Consider the following 26719-nt stretch of genomic DNA (forward strand, 5'->3'; position numbering starts at 1 on the left):
TTTTTTCTATTTGTAACAGAAGATTGTAACTCAGACGCATATATCTCAAAGGCGAAAGGATGATACCAAGAAACCTCCAAACAAAAAAACATTCCCAAATGCCCCACCACATCCAGACTAGAGTGCATGATAGTTTTAGAAATTACGCATCCTTTGTGCATTACTGCGCTAACTCTTAGGGAAAAATATGATTTATTACACCTAATAGCCAGATTTAAAATTGGAGCAGTGTTCATATTCTACAATATCCAATTCTTATTATTTCATCTCAAAAATGGAGGCATGCTATAAGCCTCAACTGTAGGTACTGAATATTTCAGGAAAAAAAAGAAAAACAAACAAGCAAACCACAACAAAATCTCCACATATAAATATATCAATTTACTCACAAAAAGCATTCAAACTTCCAGCTTCTTTCTTTCTTGACATAATGCTAAAGTTTATTTACATAAACACCCAGGCTTCCCCTGCTTCCTCCTCTTCCTGCTCACGAAGCTGGAGGCCAGTCCAGGCTCCACAGCCTCCAGCTCCAAGGCCTGGTGTCTTCTTTTTTTTTTTTTTTTTTAAATTTGCCCATGTTCACAAGTCTCTAATCTTCACAGAATTCCTTCTCTCAAGTTTATTTGCATACCCTCAAATCAAGCTCACTCTCAGCTCTTCTGTTCTTAAGTCAGCAAGTATCATTCTCCCCTCTACTCCAGTAAAAATAATGGAAATCCCTTCCAGTACCAAATTTCAAACCTCTTTTCCAGAGCTGTCAGTCTCTCGCCTAATCCTGTAACGAACATCTTCAGCATTTTTCTATCTGTAGGGACAAATCGAGGAAGTTTTATGCCTCAGTCTGATCTTTAAGAAAGAGATGTTACATTTCTAGATAACTTTAAAGGATATAATTATATAAGCACAATTTAATCATTATGAGTCATTGTGGATATGGAAAGAATAAATCATGTTAAAGAAATCTGGTTACTTTTAAAACACGAAAAATGTTATTAGCCTAGATAAACCAAGAGACTTGACATAGCTGGGTTTTTAAAAAGGTTCAGAGGAAGTTCAAAATGATGGATCATTGTTATCATCGAGAAACTTTTGTTGTGGATTGACTAAATATTAAAAAAGGGTTTTAAACATTTCTCCAATAGTAGACACTTGTGACCCAGCATTCACATCTGAAGGTCAGTATCCCAAAAGCTGACTCTTTCCCATCCTTGACCTTTAGTTTGAGCTTTTTGGGGCACCTGCTTTTCCTGTAAAATTGTAATAACTTCAATTGACTCCAGATCTGATGCAGTTACTTGCCTTCAGGGATCAGCAGTACCAAGGTACCAATCTGTACCCAGAAAAACAGGGGACTGGAGGGAAAACAGAAAGGCAGTCTCTGAGAAGTGTAGTTGCACAGGGCCATAGATTAACACCAGCAGATTTTCATATTTTATTCAATGGTCTAGATAAAGCTGTAATAAGTCAGATCATTAAATTTGCAGATGATACTAAAATAAGGGGAGCATTTAAGACTCAGAGGGATGTAAGAATAATCCTGACATTAACAAAATGGGCTCAGAGGTGAGATAGGAAATTAAATGAGTATTAATTTAATGTAATGAAAAGTGACACACTTCAGTAAAAATAATGCCCATGACACATACTGAGACTCTTACAACCTAAATTAAACTAAGTTAATTAACATGCAAAGACAAAGCTACAAATTTTACTTGTATTGCCATTCACGTTCATAGTTTTAAATGATAGTAAAAAGACATGGTCCCTGTCCTAAAGAGATAACAGGTTAGTACAGGCAAAATAACACAGTATCATTTAACACAGCAAAAAAAGGTGTGTGCCAGCACACTCCAGAAAAGAGAACTACAGCCCTCTGGACCAGTCATTAATTCAGAAGAATGAATGCTGGCCATCATTATCAGTGACTTTCTACTATTTTCTTCTCTACAGATTTATGTCTGATTAGAGGCTACTTCAAAATGACACAGATAGTTTTTAAGAACATAATCCTCAAGTATGAAAAGACCAACCAAACAACACTCAACAAAATTAAATGCTTACTTCTAAGATGAGGAAAAAAACACCCGAGTAAGCAAACAAAAAATCCAACCTCTAAAAGCAGGCCTCCAACCCTCTCCTAAGGTTGCATAAGAAAAAAAGGTCTGAGAATAAAGCATCGAGAAAGCCAGTAAAATGCAGAGAAGGGGAAAAAATTAAACAACAACAACAAAATCAAGAACAAAACAAATCTACAAACAAGCTAAAGGCAAAGGTCCTTAGTTGTAGTTCACAAAAAAGAAGCCAACCCTAAAACCCCATTAGAGACACCAAAATAATTATGCTTATATAGCAAGAAGACTACAAAAGCCAAAGTTGTTCTCTATTAATACTACTGTAATAGCATGTCATAACACCTACCTCCAGAGTAGAATGCCTCTTTTCATTGTAACAGTGAAAGTCTGAGGAAGACTGAAAAGAAATCTCTCACAATTTACCCTTGAACCAATAAAACCATTTACATTGAAGGGACCATGTTCCCCAGATGTTCTTGTCTTAGCCAAATTTCTTCACCTAGCCTATTAACCAATTAACTACAAGTGTCCAGCTGTAGAGCCTTAGCTAGACCTACCGTTTGTTACAATTCAAAGAACAAATTTTCAAGGAAAAACAGCAGCAGTGTTAACAGACAGAAACTGCCAAGGTCATATGATTCATTTATCTAGGAGCTTAGCAACAAAGGAGAGCTGTGAAATACTGTAATAGCAATAAGCCAATGGATTAACACAGCATCAAGCAACATCTTGAAGGAGATCAAAGTAGTAAATAAAATGAAATGCAGTGACAAGAATGAGAATAGGGTATTCAGTTTCATAACAGCATGAAATAGTGAATGAATTGCAAAAGACCCATACATCTTGGAGCAATATAAATAGAGAGGAGGGAAAGAAAATCCTAGCAAAGCTTTACCTCATTTAATAAGACTTAAAATAAATTTATATTCCTTCTTTAATTAAACAGTTTTGTTAGTGTCTTTCTTAAACAAATGACAAGAACTCTGATGTTTATAAATAATGTTATCTTACAATATTTAAGCAAAAAATAGAACAGTTACAGGATATAATGAAGTATTCTTTAAGATTCCCAGAAAACCCCCAGCCTATACTGCAGAAAAAAAATGAAGAAAACCAGTGATTCATACTGGTAAGCAAGTCCTCTGACTTCAGTTTAGAAAACACAGTTTGATGTGTTTGTAAAAAGAATGCACTACGGTAAGTGTATCTAAATCAATCAAGTCAGAGGATATATATAAAGTGTACTGTATCTGAAAGCATTACACCACACAAACAAAGCCCACAGTCTGTGATGTAAGTCGAATAGAATCTGTTACAACATTACAAATTCTGAGCAGTCAAGATAAAGCCTCATTTAAATATAAGCTTACCAGAGAATAAACTTGTTGTGAATGAAGAGCATGCTAGGTGTCAGAATGACAGAATCACTTGCACTCAGTAAATATGAGTGTATTATCCTTCAGTAGTGTCTCATTGCTGTAAACACCTAATTACATCTGCAAAAGACCGTAGCTTGATCACATTTGTTATTAAATATCAAGTTTTAAGCTTGTATATTAAGATATACAAGCAACAACATTAAAAAGTCTAATTTAGCAATACTATTTCCTTTGTAAATCTGTGTAATTCTTCAGATACAATAATAAATGTAGGCAAATGGTTACTTCTTAACAGCAACTACTATAGAAGTTGGAAGAAATTCAAAATCTGAATTATTAATTTCCCACTACTTTTAGCTTTAGTGTCTCCACTAGTGGTCCCCTGCCCAGCCACCCACAACCACAACCGGACTAAAAAAAAGTTCACCGCTGTCTCTCAGTTTGGTTTCCTTCCAATATGGAATGAGTCCTTCAAGGTTTCTGCACTTAATGACACCCAGTCTGAGTGAGTTTTTACTCAGTTGAATAGTTCTGCATTTCTGTTTTCAAGAGATGCTAAGAAATGAAGCACCCCTTTCATTTCTTTCTCTCACATTTTATTGTAAAAAGGCACGTTACCCTGCTTAGGACAGGAACGGCAAGGAACTCTGATACTACAGGCAGTCAGTCATATGAGCATCTACTTTCAAATTTGTGTTCTAAATTTATTGACTATTACATTTGCATTTTAAGCCTTCTTTGCCAATTAGTTTACCAGCTCCTGATTTTTTATGTTTATTTCCAGATGATTTAAAGGTTATATGCAAACTGCCCTTTCATTCTCCCAGGTTCTGGCGTGCATCCCTGTGTCTTCTGACTACCTGCTGGCACGTGACAAAGCTTTCCACTGTTCTTCCAACCCTGTGCTGCAGGTATCGACCTCAAAGCAGTATTTGTTTTGTTCCCAATCTGAACAAGAGGAATTCCCTGTTAATTCCAGCTACCACGCAATCTACAGACGGCCTAGGAAAAGTATACTGTCTCAGCATTTGTTTTATTTCTTCAATAGATGAGTCCTTTTGCAGTCTCTAAATAGCCTCATTGCTGCCTTCTGCATGTAGGTGATGAGAGCTCTATCTAATATTTTGCTACTATGGACAGGATCTCATCAGCATCTTGTAAAGTTAGCATTAGGGCTTTTCTATCTTTATAAGGAATTTCTTACTGACCTCCTCTTTTTTCAATCACAGCCCTTTGGAGACCCCCTCAAACCCAGTTCTTCCTTCTCGATTACTCTTGTTCAATTGTGTTTTAACAGCAGGTTTTTGTCATTATCCCTTTAGCGAATGACACTGCAGTTCATATTATTAAAGTTCATTAAATTTCTGTTATTCTATTCCTTAAGATTATACTATATCCAGATCTGTCTGTCCTGATGTCTTTCAGCTTTATCAGCTAATTTTCATTTCTGCACTCAAACATTCTGTGCCGAGGTAACTAGGGAAAAGTTAAATAATATTATCCCCAAGATTGAGTCTTAAACAGTTCTAGTATTAATTCCCAGGGTTTTCTTTATCAGCTCCTCCTAAGAAAAATTAGAATAGGTGAAGAGTGTGAGACCAAAATTTCCCTTCTAGCTAGATGCTTAGGGAAAGTATATGATTTTTGTGACAAATAGCCCATGATAGATCTATTTTATTTCATAAATCCATCTAAGTATTTTTGAACTCCATAAACAATTTTTATATTTACAGCATTTTATAACACTAATCTTCACAGCTTAATTATGTGGCAGGTGAAATAGTATTCCATTTTCTTTTGAACCTAACAGCCTATAACTTAATTAGATGCTACCTAGGTTTTTCCAGTGTTAAAGAAAGTTAATAATCATCCCCTACTTATGCTCTTTGTACTTGTGATTCTACAGACCACAACCATATTCCCTTTCGGCAGGCTTTTCTTGAGGCTGAAAAGACCCAGTGTATTTAGTCATCTATTTTGTCTGTTTCCTTACATACCTTATAATTCCTGCATTTATCAAAATCTCTCTTAGCTTTGCTAGTAATTTCCTATGTTGCATCTTACAAAATTATTTGTTAAAGGATTGACAGATAACTTATTAAACTTTTCTTTTCTAAAAAATAAGTTACTCCATGTAGAAATGGCAGTAATTTAGTCTGGCATAACATCACTTTGGTTAACCCATGATTCATTTAATCCTGTTTCCTATTTACCTGCACATCTTGAATTTTTCTTTTATTATTTAAACACTTTCGAATTCTATTGAGTTCAGACTAACGAGCACCAAATTACTTCAATATTTTTATCCTTTTGTGTAACAGAGGTGTAGCATTTGTTGTTCTCCAGTAATGAACGCATCCTTACTCCATTATTTTGGAACAGCAAATAATGGTTGCCCAAAATTGAACTCATTCAGCTTCCTTAGTTTTGTTTCCAGCAGCTATTTCCCTTTTTATATAGTCGAACTCATGAACCATCCTCATTTTGCTCTCATGTTCTATACCTTCCTCTTAACTTGAAACTGAAACAAAGCATTCATTTGGATTTGTAGACATACTTTTACATTCCTTTTACAACTTTTGGGCTTAATGTTTTGCGACTCTCAATTAATCCTTACTAGATAAAGTTTTCTTTGCTGACGAGGTATTTTTTCCCATTCCTTTTAGATTTACTCTTAGTATATTTTTAACAGGATTATTCATCTAGTTAGGCTTAGAACTTTTCCTACATATTTATGTTCTTCCTGCAGTCCACAAATCATTCATCTTTGCAGCTCTGGTTGTACGATCTGTTTAGGAGTCATTGGGAGGAAGCATTACTTCAATGCAGTGCCGTTCTGCTACCTTGCGTAAGTGTGGAGCTGGTGATGTGCCTGAACCATCACGCTATCCCCGCAGTCCGAATACTGGGGAAAGTGATGTAGCAGGCATCCAGGTGGCTCTGCACAGAGCTGTGGTCTGTCACAGCTGAGGTGAAAGTGGATTTTAATATGACAGGACAGGCTCAGGCAGGATATCTCTGTCCTGTGCTCTCAGGACACAATGTTCCAAGAAGCTTATTAGCACAGCATCGTGCAAATATGGGCTGTAGCCTTTCTGAACTTAATACATCCAATTGCACAGTAGAAGTACAGAGAGGCCTAAAAATCTTTTCAGAGCTGCTTGAGGTTGGTCAGGCATATTAGAAGTTTCTTGCCATACCATACTTACAATAAAGGCCTTTGCAATGTTACGACTCTCTGTTTCTAGTGATTTTATTCGCTAGGTACCCAGCACAGATTTTAGAGTCTTTTAGTCATTTCGGTTAAATAAATCTCTTCCTTAATATCTGTCTTCAAGCCTAGACAAAGAACTTTCATTTGCTGCTTCTACTATTCTCTCATATCCATTTGAGCAATTGATGATCTAGAAAGTGCAGTTAGATGGAGAAAAGAGACTCTACAGTGTTTGCCTTCTTGAACTGATGTCACTGAAACTGCTTATACAAGCCAAATGGATACAGTACCAAAACACAATTATGCTTACTTAGCAATAATGGCACACAAAAGTCACAATACACTGACTAAACTCTTGATTCCTTCCTATTTTATCGTTTTACAAACACTCTTAAAGCACTAAATAATATGATAAAATTCCTATTAAATAAATGCAAGGTGATATGAATTTAGATATATTTTCATGATAAAAAGTGCCTTTATGACATCATTAACATTTTATTTCTCCCTCAGGCTCTCTAAATGTTGAATAAGAATGAAGAGCATAATGCTGGCTGTAAAAATTGAACATTTCTCACCTGGCAGCAGGAGAAATTGAAATATTCTTTACATGAGAAAAATAACTGAAGACACTATCAACTATTGTGTGCCAAAAATGAAGGGGTTTATGCATAGAGATTTGCAAAACATATAGTTCAGAAAATGGTCAAAGTATTTGAGGCTTTATCAAGTACTTTTGCACTCAAATTGTTTCAATCAATTATGTTTCCTATTGTAAGATCATCCTTCACCTCTTCATTTCATAGAAAGATCCCTGCCTGACTAGTTCCCTGACTGAGTTTTATTTTTATTATCATAATGGAGTCAATAGGGTATAAGCCGTGTTGCTACTCATGAAGATACACCAGAACAATAAAAGCAAATCCAGATATTAGGATTTGTGGAAGTAAAATGTAATGAAATGTAATGTAATTAAAACCTATAGTCGGTTGAGAAAATAAATTTCCTTTAAAGATCAGAATTAACTAAAATCAAAGATATAAAAAACGTCAAATGAACACAAAATCCCAAACAAACAAAACCAAACCAAAACGAGACCCAAAACAAAACCCTACCAACATTTATAATCTGAGGCAACAAAGAATTCTCCCGCTTCTTTCGTCTTTTGAAATATTGGGGAATTCTTTGTCTTATCCCTGTTGAAAAGAAGAAGCCAGGAAAAAACCCTCAAAGTTACAACCTATAGAAAATAAACACAAAGCTTCCGTATGAGGATCTTCTCAACATCATGAGACAGATGTTATGGAGAGACATGGGTTCAGGAAAATAAGGCCTATTTTACTGGTGTGCATAAAGGGCCTCCGAGAGTCCTCAGGAGAATGAGGAACAGAAGGAAAGGGGGCTGTCCTGGGAACTGTCCTTGACCCAGCAAATTCTTCTTGAACATTTTGAACCTCCTAATCTCTCCTGGAGATTTTGTGAGGTAGAATTACTCAGTACTGCCTACTGCTGACACCAGGGACTTGATGCCAAAGTGTTCTCATAGTACATGCACATTTAAAAAAATACAAGTACACTGGCTAATTTATTGTAAAGTAAATCCATTGACAACACTTCTTCATTATGCATCAGTCTTACATGTATGGACAAGTCTAGGACCCTTGCCATAAGGTCTAAACAGGCACAAGCCATATTCACAATACAATCCAGATGTGTGAACATGAGTTGCTTAGAAAAGCCAGACTGATTTCATCCTAAATAATCTGGATGGTTCTGTGCCTTTGACACATAGACTTCACTCGCTTATGAGGAAGGCTGGTCAAGCCTTTGCTGACTGGCTAACTGCTACCGTACCCACTCTGTTAGACTTGATCTTGTCAATACTTGTCAGTCGTGCATGTATCTACAGAAGATCAATCAAATCCTTTATTTGTTTCACTTTGAGGTTGCAGCTTTGGATGATAAGTTTCTTCTAAACAAACTTCAGACATCTGGGTAAGTTTCTAAGCTCACTCATCATCAAAAGAGAGAAGGGCACGATTTTTTCTTGAATATGATTTGAACTCTTGCCACTTTTTTTTCACATTGGTATTTTCATTCATTCATTCATTCATTCATTATGTTTTCATGACAGGTATGTATCTGGTTTTGGTTTAACTGAAACTTTGATTTGTCAAATATTTTTTCTTTTACTAATATACATTTGGATTTTTTTTTCAAAAGGTTATTCTTCAAAGCTCCAACAGATGTCACTATCAAAATATAAAAGAGAGCTCATTGTGTAATGTAGGCAAAGAGACAGGCAGCAGGGAAGCCTTACTCACTGGACTGCTTCAAATCCCAGCATGACAGCACAATTCATTAAGCTAGACATTGAAGTGAGCAGCTGCCATCCAAACCATGCACATATTTTCATTCTTTAAGCCCTTACTGTTAGATCAAAAATATCTAATAGTTTCACTGAATACGAAAGCTGGACTGAACCTACTGAGTATCTGGACTAATAAATACTTTCCTGTTAGCTTTTTGCTCTTTCCTGATTCAGCTACAAAAAATGGCCTGTTTTTTCTTTATCCCTCTTTGCACATTACTGTGCCATGTTTTGGAAATGTTGATTTTTCCTGTTGTTTTGGATCATGTCGGGAGTAAGTCTGCTATGAAGCTTTACTACTGCTTTTGGAATGACCTGTCAAAACATGACAGTGTAGCTTGAAATGGATAAGTGAAGCTTATGAGTAAAATGATTTCAGAGCTATTTACCCATATTATGGAAAGCTTTCAGCTTTTGTACTTACCAAGTAGATACTTTGTTCTTTTTGTCTAACCCCTAGATCTCTGGAAAAAAGTATATTTTATGCGTGAATAGTGAAATCATTCATTGTTCTGAATCTCCTTTTTATACTGCTTGGAATGGAGTAGCAAAACCCGACATAGCTGATGTGTCAGCTCTGCTACATGATGTTGAGATGACTGTACCAGCTCTACTGCCTTGGAAAAAAGAAGTTACTTTTAAAAATAATAATAATGAAAAAGTTTGTAGCCCCTAATTCTTGGGAATGCATCTGGGGATGGGAGGCCTTCTACTTTTAGAAACCTAGTGACTTTTTCTACAAATCTCTGTGAGCCCATATGTGGAATGTCATTTTAATCAAATATTATAGTAGAGCATTTACACTGGTGCAAGTTTTGCAAAAACTGCATCAGGATCCATCCCCAAACTAAATTGTGCCACAAGATGTCAGTATACAATGCAAACAGTTCCCATGTTCATAGCTTCCTGTGATCTGCTTGTGAACCTTGTTCCAGTTTGGAGTTATTCTGAGTAACAAATATGTCCAAAAGGTTACTAGTCTATTCACAAGCAACTAGCTAAAAGACCAGACAAGAGTAGTTAGTCGAACAATTTGTTGTAAATGACCTGTCCAGCCTGGACCCTGATTGTTCATGTAGGAAGGCTTCTTGCTCTCTCTAGGATCCTGGGCCTGTGCATGAATTCAAAGACCCAGACACTTGGATAGTTCTGCCAATGACAAGTCTGTGGCTCCCACTCTAGAGAACCTTTGTGTTTTAATGCAAATATTTTTCTAAAAAGATTCTGCTCTAAGCTACAGAATTTGCAATATGCTACTGCACTTACCTTTTAAACCATTTCTTAAAGGGAATTTGGCTGGGCCGCAGTTTAATGAACTTAGGATGTGAGGCAATTTGATAAGCCAAAAAGAACAAACAACCAAACACAAAGGTCAGCACAGCTGCCCAGTTTATGTTAGCCAAGGATCAGGCTCCTCTTAACAAAACACTGTAGGAATAGAATTGAGCTCCTGCTTCTTTCTCATCTGCCTAAAAATATTTTTTTCAAGACCAGCTTTGCTTTGGGATGATGGGAACCTCCCAGAGGCAAAAGCATCAGTGCATGTTGTAGAGCACTAAGTATGAGCACACACTACTGGTCACCGTGTTTCCTTCCATGAGAAATGCAGCACCTGAACACATATAAGCTAGAATTAGCTCTTAGTGAAGGGGCTTTTTCATTTGCCTTTTACCTGCTGTTTCTTGTTAAAGGAGGGCTTACTCTTTTATTTCTCACTAATCTTCTCTGATGTGCTACTGACAGCAGGAATCTTATCTGCCAGACTCCCTCTATCTTGGAATCAATTCAAAAGTAGACCCCAGGTCCTCATACACAGTGTCTAAACAGTTTACTTGGGTGGCCATATCCAGAGATTTTGTAAACTGGGCACCCTGAAAGCAGATTGAAACCGCACAGCATCACTCTTCTTGACTTAAAAAAACCTTGCATGGGTAATACATACACAGGAGATAACGCTAGGATGCACAGGAGCTGAAGCCAGGGTCCTCAGCCCAGCTGGCTCTCCCCATTTGTGTAGTTTCCCTGTAAAAAGTGTAAGAAAGGCAGTAAGACCTTTAAAGAATACAGTGAGAAGAAGTCAAAATCAGTGGCCTCCAAAAGCAATTGCCACAGCACAGTGAAGTCATTAATGGGATTGTATTAATCAGATTTTCTCAAACATCTAGAATACAGGATTTTATCTGGCCTATAATTCCATATTTGCTATAGGGATAAAGAAAATAACATGTGAAGCAAGCAATGACCACAACTATGAAAAGTTGAAAACAAAAAGGTTGGTAGGACTGCCAAATGCATAGTGAAAAAATTAACGTTAATTTCTCCAGACAAGCAAACAACATGCAGAAAGCATGAAAGAAAAATATATTTCTATATGTATTTTAGCTTACTTCTCCCTAATCAGATGCTATTCCACAGAGGAACCAAATCTAAGTACAAAGCCATGTAGTGTTGTTATTTTGCACCTTTTAAACCTCAGCGTCTGCTGCGTGTGTAGTCAGTATAAACAGAGAGATTATAAATTCAGTTACCCAGAAATACTAGACAGTGGTTGAGAAATATGACTATACCTTCTGAAAAACACAAAAGTATGTCTACATGTCCTATTCTGTGAGAATTCAGACAAAAATCTCCACATCTAAGAAAACAAATGCATATCACCTAACCAGACATGCATGAGGACTTGGGCACTATTAACTCTGTTGCTCCGAGTTCTTCCTTAACAGGAAAATGGACCTTACAGTTGAGTATTTTCCACAGAATATATTTAGACCATATAACTACATTTTCCATAAGTTCCAGAAAATCTTCCAGAAAAAACAAAAACATCCCAGTGCACATTTTTGGCAAATTTGACTGAGCTCAAACTGTGCAACTGAACTTGAAATGCTGAGTTCCTTTTACTAATATTAATAACACAGTGACCAATATTTTCTAACTCTTTTCAACAGTAATATTGGTCATTACTTCTATTTCCCACTGAAATCTGACAAGAAGACATCTCTGATAATTTTTTTAATATACTGGCAAAATATAACTTCATAGCTGCTACTCTGCACTACATTGCCTACAACTACGTTGTTTGTGAAATGTTATCTAGAAGAAATATTATTTGAGCTTTTGTTCATTCAGAAGATTCAAAAGAAATACATTTTTTTAAAATACTGTACCTCTGCATCTACTAGCCAAGAGTGGTTTCTGCTGGTGATCCATAAGCATTGTATACATTCCTGTATACCCATCTCGCTAAATAAGAGAATTACAGAAGTAAATGTACTGAACTATGCATTTTAGTGGACATATTTATACCAGCTTCAATGGCCAGAGCTACATCTTGCTTATTTTCATCATCTTGCTTTAAGCACAACAGAATCTGACAGGACAATAAAACACACATTGCGAATACATGTCAAATGCTCAAACCCACCAGCATATCATTTCATCTTTTTGGTTAAAGTATTGGTAGAAAAATCCCTGCTATGTATTAGAAGACCCATGTGCTTTGCACTTGCCCAAGGCGTAGTGTGATGGAGAAGTTCCTTGACAGGAGAAACCCAAAGAAAGAATAGCACCTACCACCACCACCCGCCAAATAGGCCACAGGCACTGTTCATAGGCTGTCTGATCTGTTTTGAATTAGAGGGATTTTGTGCTATTCAATTCTGTGCCAACCTCCCACCAGGGCATCCCTCCTCCTGCCCCAATGAGGTCTGCTGTAAACTGTGCTCCTCTCACTCTGCAGCTCTTGCTATGGAAGACCATCTCTGCTTCCCAACCTGGAAACGCTGGGGAAGGGAGACTGATCGTCTTATCCTGCTTAGATTGCTTGATATGGTACCATTCCCACCTCTTCCACTGCTCAGATGTCTCAGCCACACTCAGAGATTAGATAATTTTCATGAAACATCTTAAGAGCTTGGTGATTCCTCAGGGAAAATATTACAGGCTTCCATAAAGAGATGCAAAGAGGAAGCCATTAGTGGTGTACAGTAAGTTTTCATGGTCCTGTAACACCCAGGACTATGCTAACTAAATTCCAACACTACCACAGTGTTTTCTTGCAAGGAGAAGTCCCAGGGAAAAAAATTCTGAACAATAATTCTGCTTCTGTTAGCACAAATCATTTTTTCACTATTCTTCATTAATAAGTGCACTTACACACATAATACAGTCCAATTACCAGGCATAATTAGCCACAGGCATGAGGCACTCTTAGATTTTCCCATGAATAGTAGGAATATTGCTGGCAAAGAAAAAAAATATTCAGGTATATATCTTATTTTGGGCCATGAAGGAATGAATACATTACTTCTCTCTTACAGCTGTATTTCAGGGATAATAAGTCACATATAAAATAAAACCAAAGGTGATATGACCTTCAATTGCACACTTTGCTGTCAAAATCTCAGAAACATCCCTTTCATTTCTCCCACTGATCCCAGATCATCAGGCTTTCCTCTGTTAGACAACACTGTGAAATCCAGTTTGTGGTGATGGAAGGGAAACTGCGAGTACTTGAGGTTTTCCAAAAATAAGCATGTTGGTACATACCTACACTGCTGCAGTGTATAACACCTTGCCCTCCTCCAAAGCTTTTTTCTTTTTTTCCCACCGTGATTAAAAGATGAGCAAAAATAAAATCTGTGCTTCAGAATGATTAAAGGTAATGAGTCAGCCATGAGTCATGAGGGGAGAGAAGGTAAAGGGCTGTTAGAACTGAAATCACAAATGCTGTGCAAAGGAGTAATGCCATTATCTTCAAATAACAGGCTCATGACCTCAACGCAGGCAGACAACAGCAAGAGACAGGATGACACTCAGTAAGTTTACAGACTACTCTCTGAACTAAAAATGGCAGTTCAGTTGTCTTACAGTATTTTTCTTTCCTGGCAAACATTTCCACAATTGTAGTTTACGTGCTGATAAATACATTCAAGGTCTGCGGAAAAATGTTAAGTAGCAGAAACGCTGCAAATTGCACAGTGTTTAAAATGTTCCATAATTTTTTTGTTCTTTTAATCTCTTTATAATCAAACATTATCAACATTATCAACATAATCAACTACTGGGTTGCCTGCCTCTGCCACGCTAAAATCAGCAGGTTAGAAAATAGTGTGTAAAAACTGTAGTAGCACATCCAGAGGCAGAGACAGGCAGTGATAGCTAAAGAACAGCACTGAAGGGAGAAGTAACTAGAAGGAATTAATAGCAAAGAAACAAGAGAGGGAGTAGAAACTGGGAAAAGGACAGTGCTATGATACTGGAATGGAAATACAGAAAATGAATCATTAGAGGACACCAGGCAGATACATATGAAATAAATAAATATAACATTAACAATGTATGAGGAGTGCATTGTGTGTTTTGAAGACTAGAAGAGCCTGTTGACTGATAGAAACAGTAAAGAAAGTAGTCACCTTTATGTAAGCATGTTTGGCTCTCATCTATCAAAAGAAAATAACATATTTGTGGATCTGAAATATGCCATTATGTACCTCCACATAACAAACCTAAAGCAAGACAGGAGAGGATATTTTCCAGAGATAAATAAACACATGACAGAGACAGAGAGAAAAATGGGAAAAAAAATAAAGGAGGAAGCATTAAAAATATAGCAAGGGGCGGTGGGGAGAGGATTCGTTTTGTATCACTTTTCTTTGCCAAAGCATAAACACAAGGACACTCGGCAGTTCATTCTTACTCAATGTTTCCACATTTTTCTGCTGTTTTCCATAGGTGGGGCAAAAATTTCAAGGGACCTAGCCAAGTTTTCCATTGGCCCTGATATTAATATGGAAGTGCTTCTCCAGGATGTGAGATATCTTATTTTTGTTTTACCTTGTGCTTTGTATGTGAGTTTCAAACTCTGTATTTTCACATTTGTTTCCTCTGTAGAAAGAGAGAATCCCGAAGTCCACAGTACTTCTCTTGTTTGCTTTGAGCAGACCTGCTGGGAGGGCCGGGTAACACGACACACTGTGGCTGAGGTCTGTGAGTGCTGAGAGTTACTGAGGGTGGGGGGTTCCTCAGAGAGGCAGCTCTGTGGCCCACTTTGTTTTCATAGCAAACTGAACAGGTCAGACACCAGCAGGGAACCAGGAAACCCAGCAAAACTCTGCCTCATGGCCATTGTATATGCCTACGCTGGAATCAGAGGTTTTATGGAAAAAGGGGTAGACCAAAAATAGTTTTTTCCCATTCAGCGTTAGCAATCCCTAGAGTTTAAACACCATGAGTCAAGCCTCATGTAATCACTAGGGTGGTTTAAAAAAGGAAAATATTTTAAAATATGATCTTCTTGTTTGCCTCTTAGATTTTGAACCTTCTAGAGCTCTTGTTTTCAGCAGTCAGAAACATTTGTTAAAGAAAGCAAATGAGAAAAAGAAAAAAAAAAAAAAAAAGCAGTCACTGGATTCCAGGAGCCAGATTTTTAAGACAAACTATGGGCAACACATCTTGCATACTATTGCAAGATGTGGCAATGCTGTTGGCATTCTCTGAGAGTTATTGCTTTTCTTGATGAACTCCATCACTGAACAATAGCTCTTTCTAGCACAAGTTGAAGAGCAAAGAAGTCTGAACAACACTTACCTTTGGTGCCATTCAGTTTTGTAGTGTCTAATCTCATAAAATCCTGAAAGCTCACAGAAATTTTTCTGTAAAAAGGAAGCTTTACAGTATCTGATCAACTACCTCCTTTTATATCATGGTTTTGTTAATGATGTCTCTAATCCCACAGACTTGAGAGAAAACTGGAGACAAGAAAGACAAGAGAAAGGGCCCTGAGTCCTTCGTATTTGGTATGCGTAACTTAACTGTCATCATTTATCCACCAAAGGGCTCAGGTTTTAATGTATCACAAAGAACATCATGTTAATCACTTACAGGAACAAGTAATTGTGCAACTGTGTTACTTCTAATTGATGCATTGTACCAAAGGTTGAGTTGCAGTAAATATTGCATCATTCTTTTTTCCATACAGGGAATGCTCTGCCCTGATCCTGAGGTCAGCAGCAAGTTTTTCAGTGACTTGAATGGTGCAGGGTCAGGTCTCAAGTGAACGCAGGAATCAGCTGCTTACTTCTGGGTTTTCAGTGACTTGATATTGTTGTGTGGACAGTCTGGGAAAGGCCATGTGTGGGGATGTGACATTACAACAGCTGGAAAGAGCAGGGGAAGTCACTTTTTTAACACCCTTACTGAAAAAAGCTTTGTTTATCTACATTTTTCCCCCAAGGTGTGCCACGGGGGAGTTTAATGACAAACCAAAAGGAAGTCTTAAGCAATACTGCAAATATTACAAATGTTATTTATTAAGTTTCTCACTTGGACATGTGAAGCTACGGTTTTAGCTTGCAGAATGTATTTGTTTGCAGAGACATGAAACAGTGTATCTCTAAAAGGAAAATAGTTACTTGCACAAAATCTATTAGGTCTGCATCAATATTTTCTTCAACAATTTCCTCACATAATTTACCTGATTTCACTTGATCCCGTACATTTGTTCAAACTACACAACATGGCCAAACTCTAAAGAAATAAACAATGGCTTATTAAAAAGGTGAGGGGAGAGGGTGGCTTACCAAAATATCACTAATATATCCTAGCAATAAGCAATGTTTGCATTTAGCATTCAATTCATTCAATTAACTGTATGTAATGTATTAACTACACATAATTCAATTCATTTGCCATCTAGTCATGATTACTCAAAACCAGAGATCTTGGGGATGACTGTTGCACTCTACGCAGTGGCTATAAAGGCAGTATGAACTAGATCCAGTACTGGTGTTAGCTTCCTGAAATACCGAAATAGTTTATATTTGAAAAAAGTCATGACAAGGCAGCTGCCAGGGATACAGCTACCTATCACATAGCTAATGGGAGAATGATGCAGTCAAGAGTGTTTCCATGAGCTTGTCCTTGAAACTCACGCTTCTCTGGGAAATGCAAACCCTAGCTTCTAGTCTTTATCCAAAGGTTTGCTTACACATACCCAGTGGATGTTATCGTAGAGTATAACAGTATTGGACGCCCATGGCCTTCAGCCAGAGGATTTGCTCTCACACTCTATGTTGCTCAGTACGCAATAGGAAGAACGTTGTTCCTCTCCTGCACCTTACTTTCAAAGAACCTATACACAATGGCAAGTCCTTGGAAGTAGGAAACTGGGATTTAAAAACCCTTGGAAAAAAGGACATTTATTTGGCCTCTACTTTAATGACTAGGTTGCCTTCGTCAGGCACTTTTTATAAGGGATGCAGTTCTGTTAGATGTTTGACATTCCCAATGGGTATAGCCCTTCCTTCATTTGGCCAAACTGGGACTGACAAACTGAGGAATGTTTCATTTCCAGATTCCCATCAAACTGAGAAATGAGACATTTTCAAAGTAGGAAAGTATGGTTTCTGTAGAGTTAAGGATCTCCAAGAGATTAGGCTGTAGCAGGAGTACGTTTGCTTACTTGTGCCTGATTTTTGCATATTTAATTTATTAGAATTAACTTCATATAACTATTTTCTTTCAGATAAAATATTAGTTAAACTATTGTGACTTTTATATCTGTCACTAGTTTATCTGTATTTTTAAATTTATTTGTAGAAAACTACTAGAATGAGAAACTGGTGATTTACATAGAACACTTACATCTTAAACTAAACTTACCTTTGAAATCCCATTACTTTCATTACTTCATATAAATAAATGACATTCATTAGTATATCTTTTAAATTAATTTAATTTAATTCAGATCTTCATTATTGTCCTTCCAAGATTGCAGTTTTTTAAATGCAGAAAATGTTAAATCTTTATCCTATTCCTGTCTCTTTGGAGGATTCATTTTGATAAGGAAAGTGACCTTCAATAAGAGTCTTCATTATATTACATAATTACATTAAACCAACCTCAAAATATTCCTGTGAGGTTGATGTCACTATTACAAATTTTGAAAGTATACATACACTAACTTATGGGGTCACATAAGAAGTTTGTAGATTGTGCTGTTCTTCTGGAATCGGATTCTGTAATTTTCTTAAATATCCTGCAATAGTGTTGTAAGAAAAATATCCCAAATGCAATACTTTGATTACGGTGAGAGAAACCATCAGTATTGCCATCACCCCCATTCCACAGATGCAGAAAATCAGGCAAAGACATGGTAAGTTTTGGTCAGAACTGATAGTACCAGAGAAAGCTTCTGGCTGTCACATCGGTGTGTTAGTCAAGAGATTATGTTTCCACTCTTGAACTCAGAGGTATATAATTATATTTATACATTTCTTAAAAAGACATTGGAAGCCTACCTTGTTATGAATAAAAGTTTGCATTAAACTTCTCAACAAGTATTTTAAAACTGATTTCTTTTAGGTTTTCCTTGGGCTAGTTTTTTTTAAAATCTTCTCATTATGCAAAGTGAAGAAGATCCACAAGTCCTCTGTTTAAACACAGCTTCAGTTTAGGAAGGTATTATCCTTACTTTGCATTCCAGGTATTAGCACCTCTAATCAAACTAACACCTGCTTTCACAGTCAAATATTTCAAGGTCTTTGAGCATAATCTAAAGTGATAGGCACAAGACATTTGATACACAAATGGACTAACTTGAAACTTGGGTTTTAAAGTAAAAAAATGTATAAAATTAAGCTGGTAATATCAATAGACATTGGATCAATTTTATTTATATAACATTACTGTGTTTCTGACAATTTATTGGAAACATCCAATTACGTAGACAGTGGTATCTGTTACAGATAGAGACTGAAAATACGGGTTAATTAAAAGTACACTGTGTCTAAATCTGAGATATCTGTTAGCATGTCATCAACATCCTAAAGTAAAATGGAATGGGAACAAAACCCAACCCAAACTTAAATCCATTTTTTAATCCAGTTATTATTACTAGTTTGAAGCATGCAAGACAGCCTACATTTTTTAGCTACTTGACTTTAAGCACTTCTAAAAATCTTGGAACCAAATAAAAAGTTGGAAGAGTGTGAGGAAAGAAAAACAACCTAGCTCCAGTATTTTTGCCAGTCCTGCTGTTTGGAGACTCCCTTTACCGTTTGTATTTAATTTTCCTATCTTAATACAAAACATCTTTCCAACAGCTCCTGAAAGACAAGACATGCGTCTCCCCTGAGGTCACCCCGGCAAGAAATTACCAGAAATTAAGGACCCAGCCTTGCAAATATTTTGTCACATGAGTAACAGTCAGTGGAATACCCATGTGTAAATGCTGGCTTGATCAGCATCTAAAGTTGGCAGCTGCAGGTGTACTCCTTAAATAATTCAAACTAAACTGCAAACCTGCATTATACAACACATACATCAGCCAATTTTGTTGAAGATGTTTCAACTCATACTAGTTCAAGTTATTCTATCATGCTGTTTTTAATAATTTTCTTGCCTCGACTACTCATGTAGCTGTATGTATGCCTTGAATTGGGCATGACATTGAGATTCTAATGTAACTCAATCATTACGGAAAACCTGACATTCACATATGTTTATGTTTAGCCTCAATAGGAAGTCAGTCCAGTCACTTTATACCAGGTTACAACAAATATGATATTAATTATTCCTATTGTGAAAACTACTTTTCACATAGATTTACTAACAAAATCACTGCAAAATATGATTAGTTTTACATGATTTTGAAGACTTTGTAATCCATAGAATGGAAAAATATGTTATGAACTAACATTTTATTTAAATTGGAGGGAAATTAAATACTTTTTAAAAATCAAACAAAAATGAATACGCATCCTAATGAATCTTTCAAACCTTCATACAATTCTATCATAAGTGAAATGATTGTGATTCAGTAAGGTTCATGGTTGACTAATTCTGAGGAAATTAGAAGGTTATTCCAAAGTGCTGTTTCCATAATTAAAGTGATGTTAGATCTGCTCTTTCAGTGACGTTTATCTTCAGATGAAGTGATTTGCTTCATAAGTTGGATTACCCAGAATGCAGCACAGAGAGAAAACAAGACCTACAAGAGAGAATTTTAAGTGAGAAATGTTGCATAGGATTTTTTAAAATTATACTTGTCTGTAAATATAATGAATGGGTGAAACCACAGAGCTCTGGAGTAGAAAAATTATACAAAAATTCTAGGCATACTGATAAATTCACTTTATGAAAGTATGCTTTCTTTTTTCTATTACTCTTTACTGTGTACATTCCTGTCTGAATTTGTTCTTTCTGAACAGTACCCAAACGAGATAACTGGCAAAGTCTGCATGACCCTCCCTACTTTGTAACTGAGTTTGGATTTGGAGTACTTAGAGTCATATATAATAAATCTGGACAACAATAACACCAGCTGTGACAGAAGGTAGGTACAAAAATGTTAACTGTTTTTTTGGCAAATTGTCTGCAGCAATGCTGACATTGTAAATTGCATGGTAGGGTACAAATATCCAAAGTAGCTTTAAATAGAATCTGTGGCAAAAGACATGTTCTAGTCACAGTACAGTAGATCAGTATAAGACTTATTCCACAACCTGCTATTTATGATGAGACACAAACTAGAGTGGAAACAACCTGTAATACCCTTTATTTTGTCCTTGGCTCTATGCTCGCTCTCTCTTTTTTTTTTTTTCCAGTCAGCGAATTTTTGTGATGGCTCTAATAATTTTTTTTTTCCATTAATTTGCTGAAAACTGATTTGGGATGAAAAGGAATACTTGCAGGGTAAAGTCTAATTCAGGTAATAGCTTTGTCCAAAAAACAAGAAAGAGAGCAGGAAAAAAAGTGTGTGCATGTGTTTGTGAAATTTCGTATTTTAAGTTTTCTGAAAGAAACCTTTCACGTAGAAAAATTTCTCTAACTTAGAAAATTACAAAATTAAGGCAGTTGTTATGAATTTTTTACTGTGAGTTAAACAAAACATTCCATTTATACTGAAAAATATTTCGTTCAAGTGATTTTTTATTTGTTTGAAGGGACAGAGAAAATTGAAAAGAAAAGGAATTATGGGGTCAGGTTATAATAATTCTTTTTTTAGATTAATCTGCAGTGAAAAGATACTGACTAGGAGAGCTCCAATTTTAACATCGACATCATTTAACGTTCAACATTTAACAATATATGGCTCAAAAATCCACTTCTGTCCTCATCCACACAGTCATTCACCAAAGCACATGAGATCTGAATGTTCAACATAACTAATAAACGACCATAAAACCTAAAAGATACTCATTCTGCACTCATTGAAAAGAACGTGATGGAATCAGGTCTGATCCCTCTCACAACCTGTTTGGGATAGGCAGACACTTTGTGTCATCTATACATTACATACTTAGTAGAATGAGATGGAAATAACACAATCAATCACTAAGTAGAATTCCCATCAGATTAAAAAAAAAAAAACAAAAATCCAATCCCCATTCAACCCTATCAAGACAAATTCCCTTCAATGATTTTCATTGGAGGCTTTCATTCTACTTGAGCAAGCGTATGGTGTCTACCATGTTTAAAACTTCTGATGACACTGCTGGTGCTGTATTTGTGGTCCCATTTGTAAGAAAAAACTCATAAAAATCATGCCAAAAAACTTGTAAGATTTTCAGACCTTCAGGTATGAAAAATTTAACTATTTTCTCTTGCATTATCGCAAACACCTTGTAAAACTGCATAGCTCTCTTTTACAGCTGTGGAATGGAAAGATTTTTTAAGCAGTGCTGCAGGCACATACTCTCCATATTTTGTAAGATGCTTTATTTCTATGCTAAGATGCTTCATGTAGAAGAAAAATAACTATAAATAACTATCTCTAGTTCTTATTCGGCTGTTACATAATTTGGATGTGTGTGAATCATGACATGCATAAAATGATGACTTCCATATAACATGCTTTTACTGCAGAAAAAAATATTTGTCGTGCTATCTCCAGAAACAGATCTCATCCACTTGTCATAATTAGTACTTTTCTGACACGTTACTAAAATAATTTCATTCCTCACCTCAGAAAGATCACTCCTATTCCTGGAAGAAGCATTAAATATGGAAGTATTTCATTTTCAGAAGCAGCATGTTTAAGCACATTTAATGACTGAGGTACAGGGCATTTGTAGGGGATTAATGACTGCTGGGAGATGATGATCACCTGAAGAAGCACAGCCATGGGCCATTAAGCCCCAGGAAATGTCCTCAACTAAAGATGGTTATTGCTATTATAGTCTGAAAATGAAAAAAACATCTCAGGTGAATTTTTCTTTTTAAAACGGAGTGATGCAGTTTCTGCTGTCTTAATGAAATTCTTCATTGTGAATTTCTTAAAGCATGCAATCAATGCTTGTGGGGGTGTATTTCAAATTGCAGTTATTACATCCAGAATGAAAAACCACATACCACACATTGTGGATCTGCAGAACTAGTTTGGCTTCATGATTCCATAACAGTATTGATTCACTGCCTATCAATGTCAGGACTACCAGTACTCGATGGAAATAATGTATTCATGAAAAAATAATGTTGCAAGGTTGTGGGGGACAGGAGGACAGGGTTTGAGAAAAACCCAGGCATCAGGGAAAAAAATTAAGGGGCCACATCCTCCCTTGCATGACAGCAGTACTGTCTGGCTCTACTGCTATAATGCTGACCTACCCTGAGCAGAGCCAGCTGTATGGGGCTACCAAGCAGATACTTGCTGTGTAGGTTGGAGTTCTGTTTCTTTTGATTGCTGCTACACATTTTGGAGTTACAAGGCTTGACCCACTTGAATGAATGGTGCAATCAGGTGATGTCAGCAATGGAAAGCCAAGATGACATGTGCCAGAATTTTGAGCAGACAATAGTGTAGGCAGCAGGAAGCAATAGAAGAGCGTTCCACCAGGTGACGTGAACTACCGTTCACTGGTATTTTTCTAATGCCCTTGGAAAAACATATTTCCTAAATCCTATGTGGAGATATTTTGCATTTTCTGTTCAACTCTCTCACACACTAACATGTTGGGTGGTTTTGGCTTCCCACCCTCCCCTCCAACCTTTGCAGTTTCTAAATTATTGTCACAGAAATTCTCATTCTATCTTGTATTGTCCAAATCAACTAATATTTGTCTCCTGATAAAAATATTCACATATCGTTTTTCTAATTCAGCTAATTTTGAAATAAAAAGATAGAATGAAAGAGTATTTTTTTCCATTTTTACACCAAGAAAAGTTCCTCCACAATTTAATATTCCATAAGAACAATAGTTTCACTTCTGTCTTCAAATGAAAAATTACTGTGGAGAGGGATCGTATATGGAACAGTTAGGCTTAAAAGCAGAATTTCTCACAACCATATATCCAGCAAAGTTTAATGCAAACTTTTTGCTGCATTAATATAAGCACTTGTTACATTTACCTGTTCAAGTAGCTATAGATTAATTACAGACTGTGCTTTAGACTGCTGGAAGAGGATAGTCACCTTCCAAATATTTACATTACCTCCTTTCATGCAGTCTTCTATTTCCATACAGCCCCTATTCTCTCACTGAATAAGCCTATAGAAATGTAAATAACATTCTTCAGAAGAACTAAGATAGCTTAACTAATGGATTGATTGCAGGATTGAGCCTACTCTTCACAGGAAATCCCCAGTGGAGTGATAGAAGTTTATTAGGCTGTAAACTGCTCTAAAATCATTAGCTAAATTCAGGCACCCACTTCTGCATGATTAGCTTTGTTGCTGATCGCTAATGTTATTTTCTGCCATCTCTTTTGAAATGACTTTATAAATCTGAGTTGCCTAGACACAGCATCTTTCCTCTTGCAGATTTCAGCTGTATAGACTTGGGTGGCTTTGGAAGTTAGTCTAGAAACACAGACATATGTCCAGATAGCCCTGCTTTAATGAGGGAGAAGAGGCTTGAACCACAAGACCTCAGATCCCCTCCAACCTAAATCATTCCATTATTCTCTGACATTTCTCAGATTCTGCTCAGACATGTTCACTCCAAATTCACTGCAGAGTCAGTCTGCAACTGTGCAACAAATTGGCTATATCTGGGGAACACCACCATTTGAAATGGAGCGGTTTTTGATGCTGGATTCTCTGAATACCTCAGTACTGGCTAATGTAGTCCTGGCTCTGGAGAAGGCTCAGGAAAATAAGCACACTCACATACTTCATAGGTTGGCTGTTCACATCATAAAGTGGACCTGGTACTGGCAAATATGATAAATAATGAGCCCTATCAATGTGATGCTGAGAATTGTTTGACACTGCAAATCAAACATGATCAAGGTTCTTTTCATATTCTTTATCTACAAATCTGGACATGCCTTCTTCAAAGGCATCAGAAATAATTTCACAATATCAATATTAATGATAGAGTAATTTTTAGACTTTATCTAAGAAGTCTGTCTCTGGGTAATGTCATTGTCCCTTTCTAGTGAACATGGAGATCATGAACTGATATAATAGCTAATAAAAAAATATTAATAACAAAATGCTTCAATAACCTGCTCTAGATTTCTCAAGTACCTAAAAGCTACAATTTTCACTAATACCATCACTGTTTTCCCACTTCTCTACACAGGACTGCTTCAGGTGCTGAACTACACAGAGGAGAAGAAAGAAAACATCTCAGAAGTGGGGAAAGGGGTTCACTGTTTCTGGAAGTCAGGATTTGGCTAATAAATGCATGGATCTTCATTCTCAGTGCAATGTTTTGAGATGAACAGTTTGAGGCTGGTAGAGAAATGCCAGGGTATTAACAGCAGATCTAGAAATCACTAATCTTGTACAGTGCATAGATCAAGACGACTGTACTAGCAAAAACGTCACACTAACAATACCTGGACAGGAAATCTACGAAATAAGGTTGCTTCTCTGTGTGAAGCCTTCCATATACTTGGAAATCTATGGAGGAGGAAGTGGGAAGCTGATTGTTTGTTTGTTTTTAATTTCTTGTGTGGGTGTAGGTGTGTGTGTGAAGGAACTGTGGATAGAAGGGAACAGGGAGAACTACAATAGTAGCAGCTTCACAGCATTTGATCAAGATTTCTGTAAAAGCAGCAGAATGTCTGGAAATTCTCCATAAGGTTCATGACATGGTCTCAGACTATTGGTGCAGCACATATCTTGGAGGTTCAGCTTGTTCCTGATATAGAACAAGGCATGTATTAAGAGACTCTGGGCACACACAGAGGATTAAGTACCTTCAGCCTTCACAGAGCATGTTGATAGTTCACTCACAGACTAGTTTCTTGCTCCTATGATATACCTAATTAGTTTTATACTTCATTATTAACAGATGATGACAAAATAATAGGAAAGTGATACATACAGTTCCTTCCTATTCTGTTAAATGTTTTAAACATTCCTTCTTTTATTAAAATATGGTCTGAGACTCTAAAGCTAGATAGTGCATGAAAACATAGGCTGCAAAAGCCCCCATACCTTAATAGGCTTATGTTAGCTATCCAGGAAGGACAAAGACAGATCTGGAAAAAGGATATATATTCCTCTGTTGCTTTCACAGCTGAACACATCCTCAGTATGAAATCAAGTGCACTGCAGAGACGCCTGAGCTAGTAAGGACATAAGCTGCTAAATCTCTCTCAGCACAGCACCAGGTTGACTCTGACTTTCCTGGCATTGCACACAAGCTAGTAAGTCCCATCCCTCAGCTAAATACATGGGGATTTTTACACAGGCAGTGATACTGCAGTTATACTTAGACCAAAAATATCTTATTTGTGTCCAGCATGGTATCTTGCATCATGTCCTTTAGTCAGGAGAAACCAGCACACTGCCTCTCAAATCACTTGTGTAGATATATGTATCCTATTGAATTATTACCTATGTAATTCCTTCTCTCTTGCATCACAGAATAAACCACAACCTAAGCATTAGGATTAGGAAGGTTTTACCTCATTCTCCAAAAGACAAAAAAAAACACTAAAGAAGGAAGCTTTGCTGTCAGTCATGTGAATAAGAACTCCAAAGCACATTAATAATTATTAAATCTTCACCCTGTGATGAGCTAGTGCAAGCTGGAGATGGTATTAACATTACACTCATTAAAATATATGTAAACTCTCTGCATCTCTTCAGTATGAAATATGGTTTAAAATATTTTATTGAATTATCTGAGAACACTTCCCTCAGTGAGATACTTAATTCCATCTATAAATTCCTAGATCATTCTAAAATGTCTAGATATTTCAAGCTTCAAGTAAAATCTGGTTAAGCAAAAAAATTATTCTTAGCTGTTCAATGAACATTTAAAAGTAACTTCTGGACCAAGTCTCTTCCATAGTTTTGCAAATATATTCTCCAAAATATTATTTAGTAATTATAAATTGTCATTCATTATCTAAGCTTAAAAATGTCATAAAACCTGCAAACCAAATGCACACTTCGTTACACATTCTCAAGCACAGTAACATTTTAGAATGTCTGTTTATTGTTCTTTCATATTGCCTAGTTTCATTTTTGACAAAACAGTACAGAAAAAAGTTCAAAGACCAACAGTTTTAGAAGACCTTAATTCTGAATGTTAACCCTTTTTATATTAAACATTCTGCATTTTTTTCAGCCTCATTTTCCCTCAAATTTGAGAAACAACAGGTATGGTAAATTTTCTCAATTATTCTATTTTAAATGAACAACTAAAAAGAAAGCTTTCATAATAGTTAACAAGACACTCCATTTGCAAACATACCAGTTTAATCTTTTTCAGGCTAACAG

At 36.5% G+C, this 26719-nt stretch overlaps 1 protein-coding gene across 1 annotated transcript in view; it reads right to left on the minus strand.

The window, feature by feature from the left end:
* Positions 1 to 19755: 19755 nt before the first annotated feature.
* Positions 19756 to 26719, minus strand: part of AGMO (alkylglycerol monooxygenase) — a 185008-nt gene continuing 178044 nt past the window's right edge. Inside the window, exon 13 of the mRNA XM_065629523.1 lies at positions 19756 to 20026. Coding sequence (XP_065485595.1) covers positions 19946 to 20026 — 81 coding nt within the window. The 3' untranslated portion in view covers positions 19756 to 19945. The remainder of the gene's footprint in view (positions 20027 to 26719) is intronic.

The sequence above is a fragment of the Caloenas nicobarica genome, chromosome 2 (genome assembly GCF_036013445.1).
Source record: "Caloenas nicobarica isolate bCalNic1 chromosome 2, bCalNic1.hap1, whole genome shotgun sequence".
In the NCBI taxonomy this organism is placed as follows: Eukaryota; Metazoa; Chordata; class Aves; order Columbiformes; family Columbidae; genus Caloenas; species Caloenas nicobarica.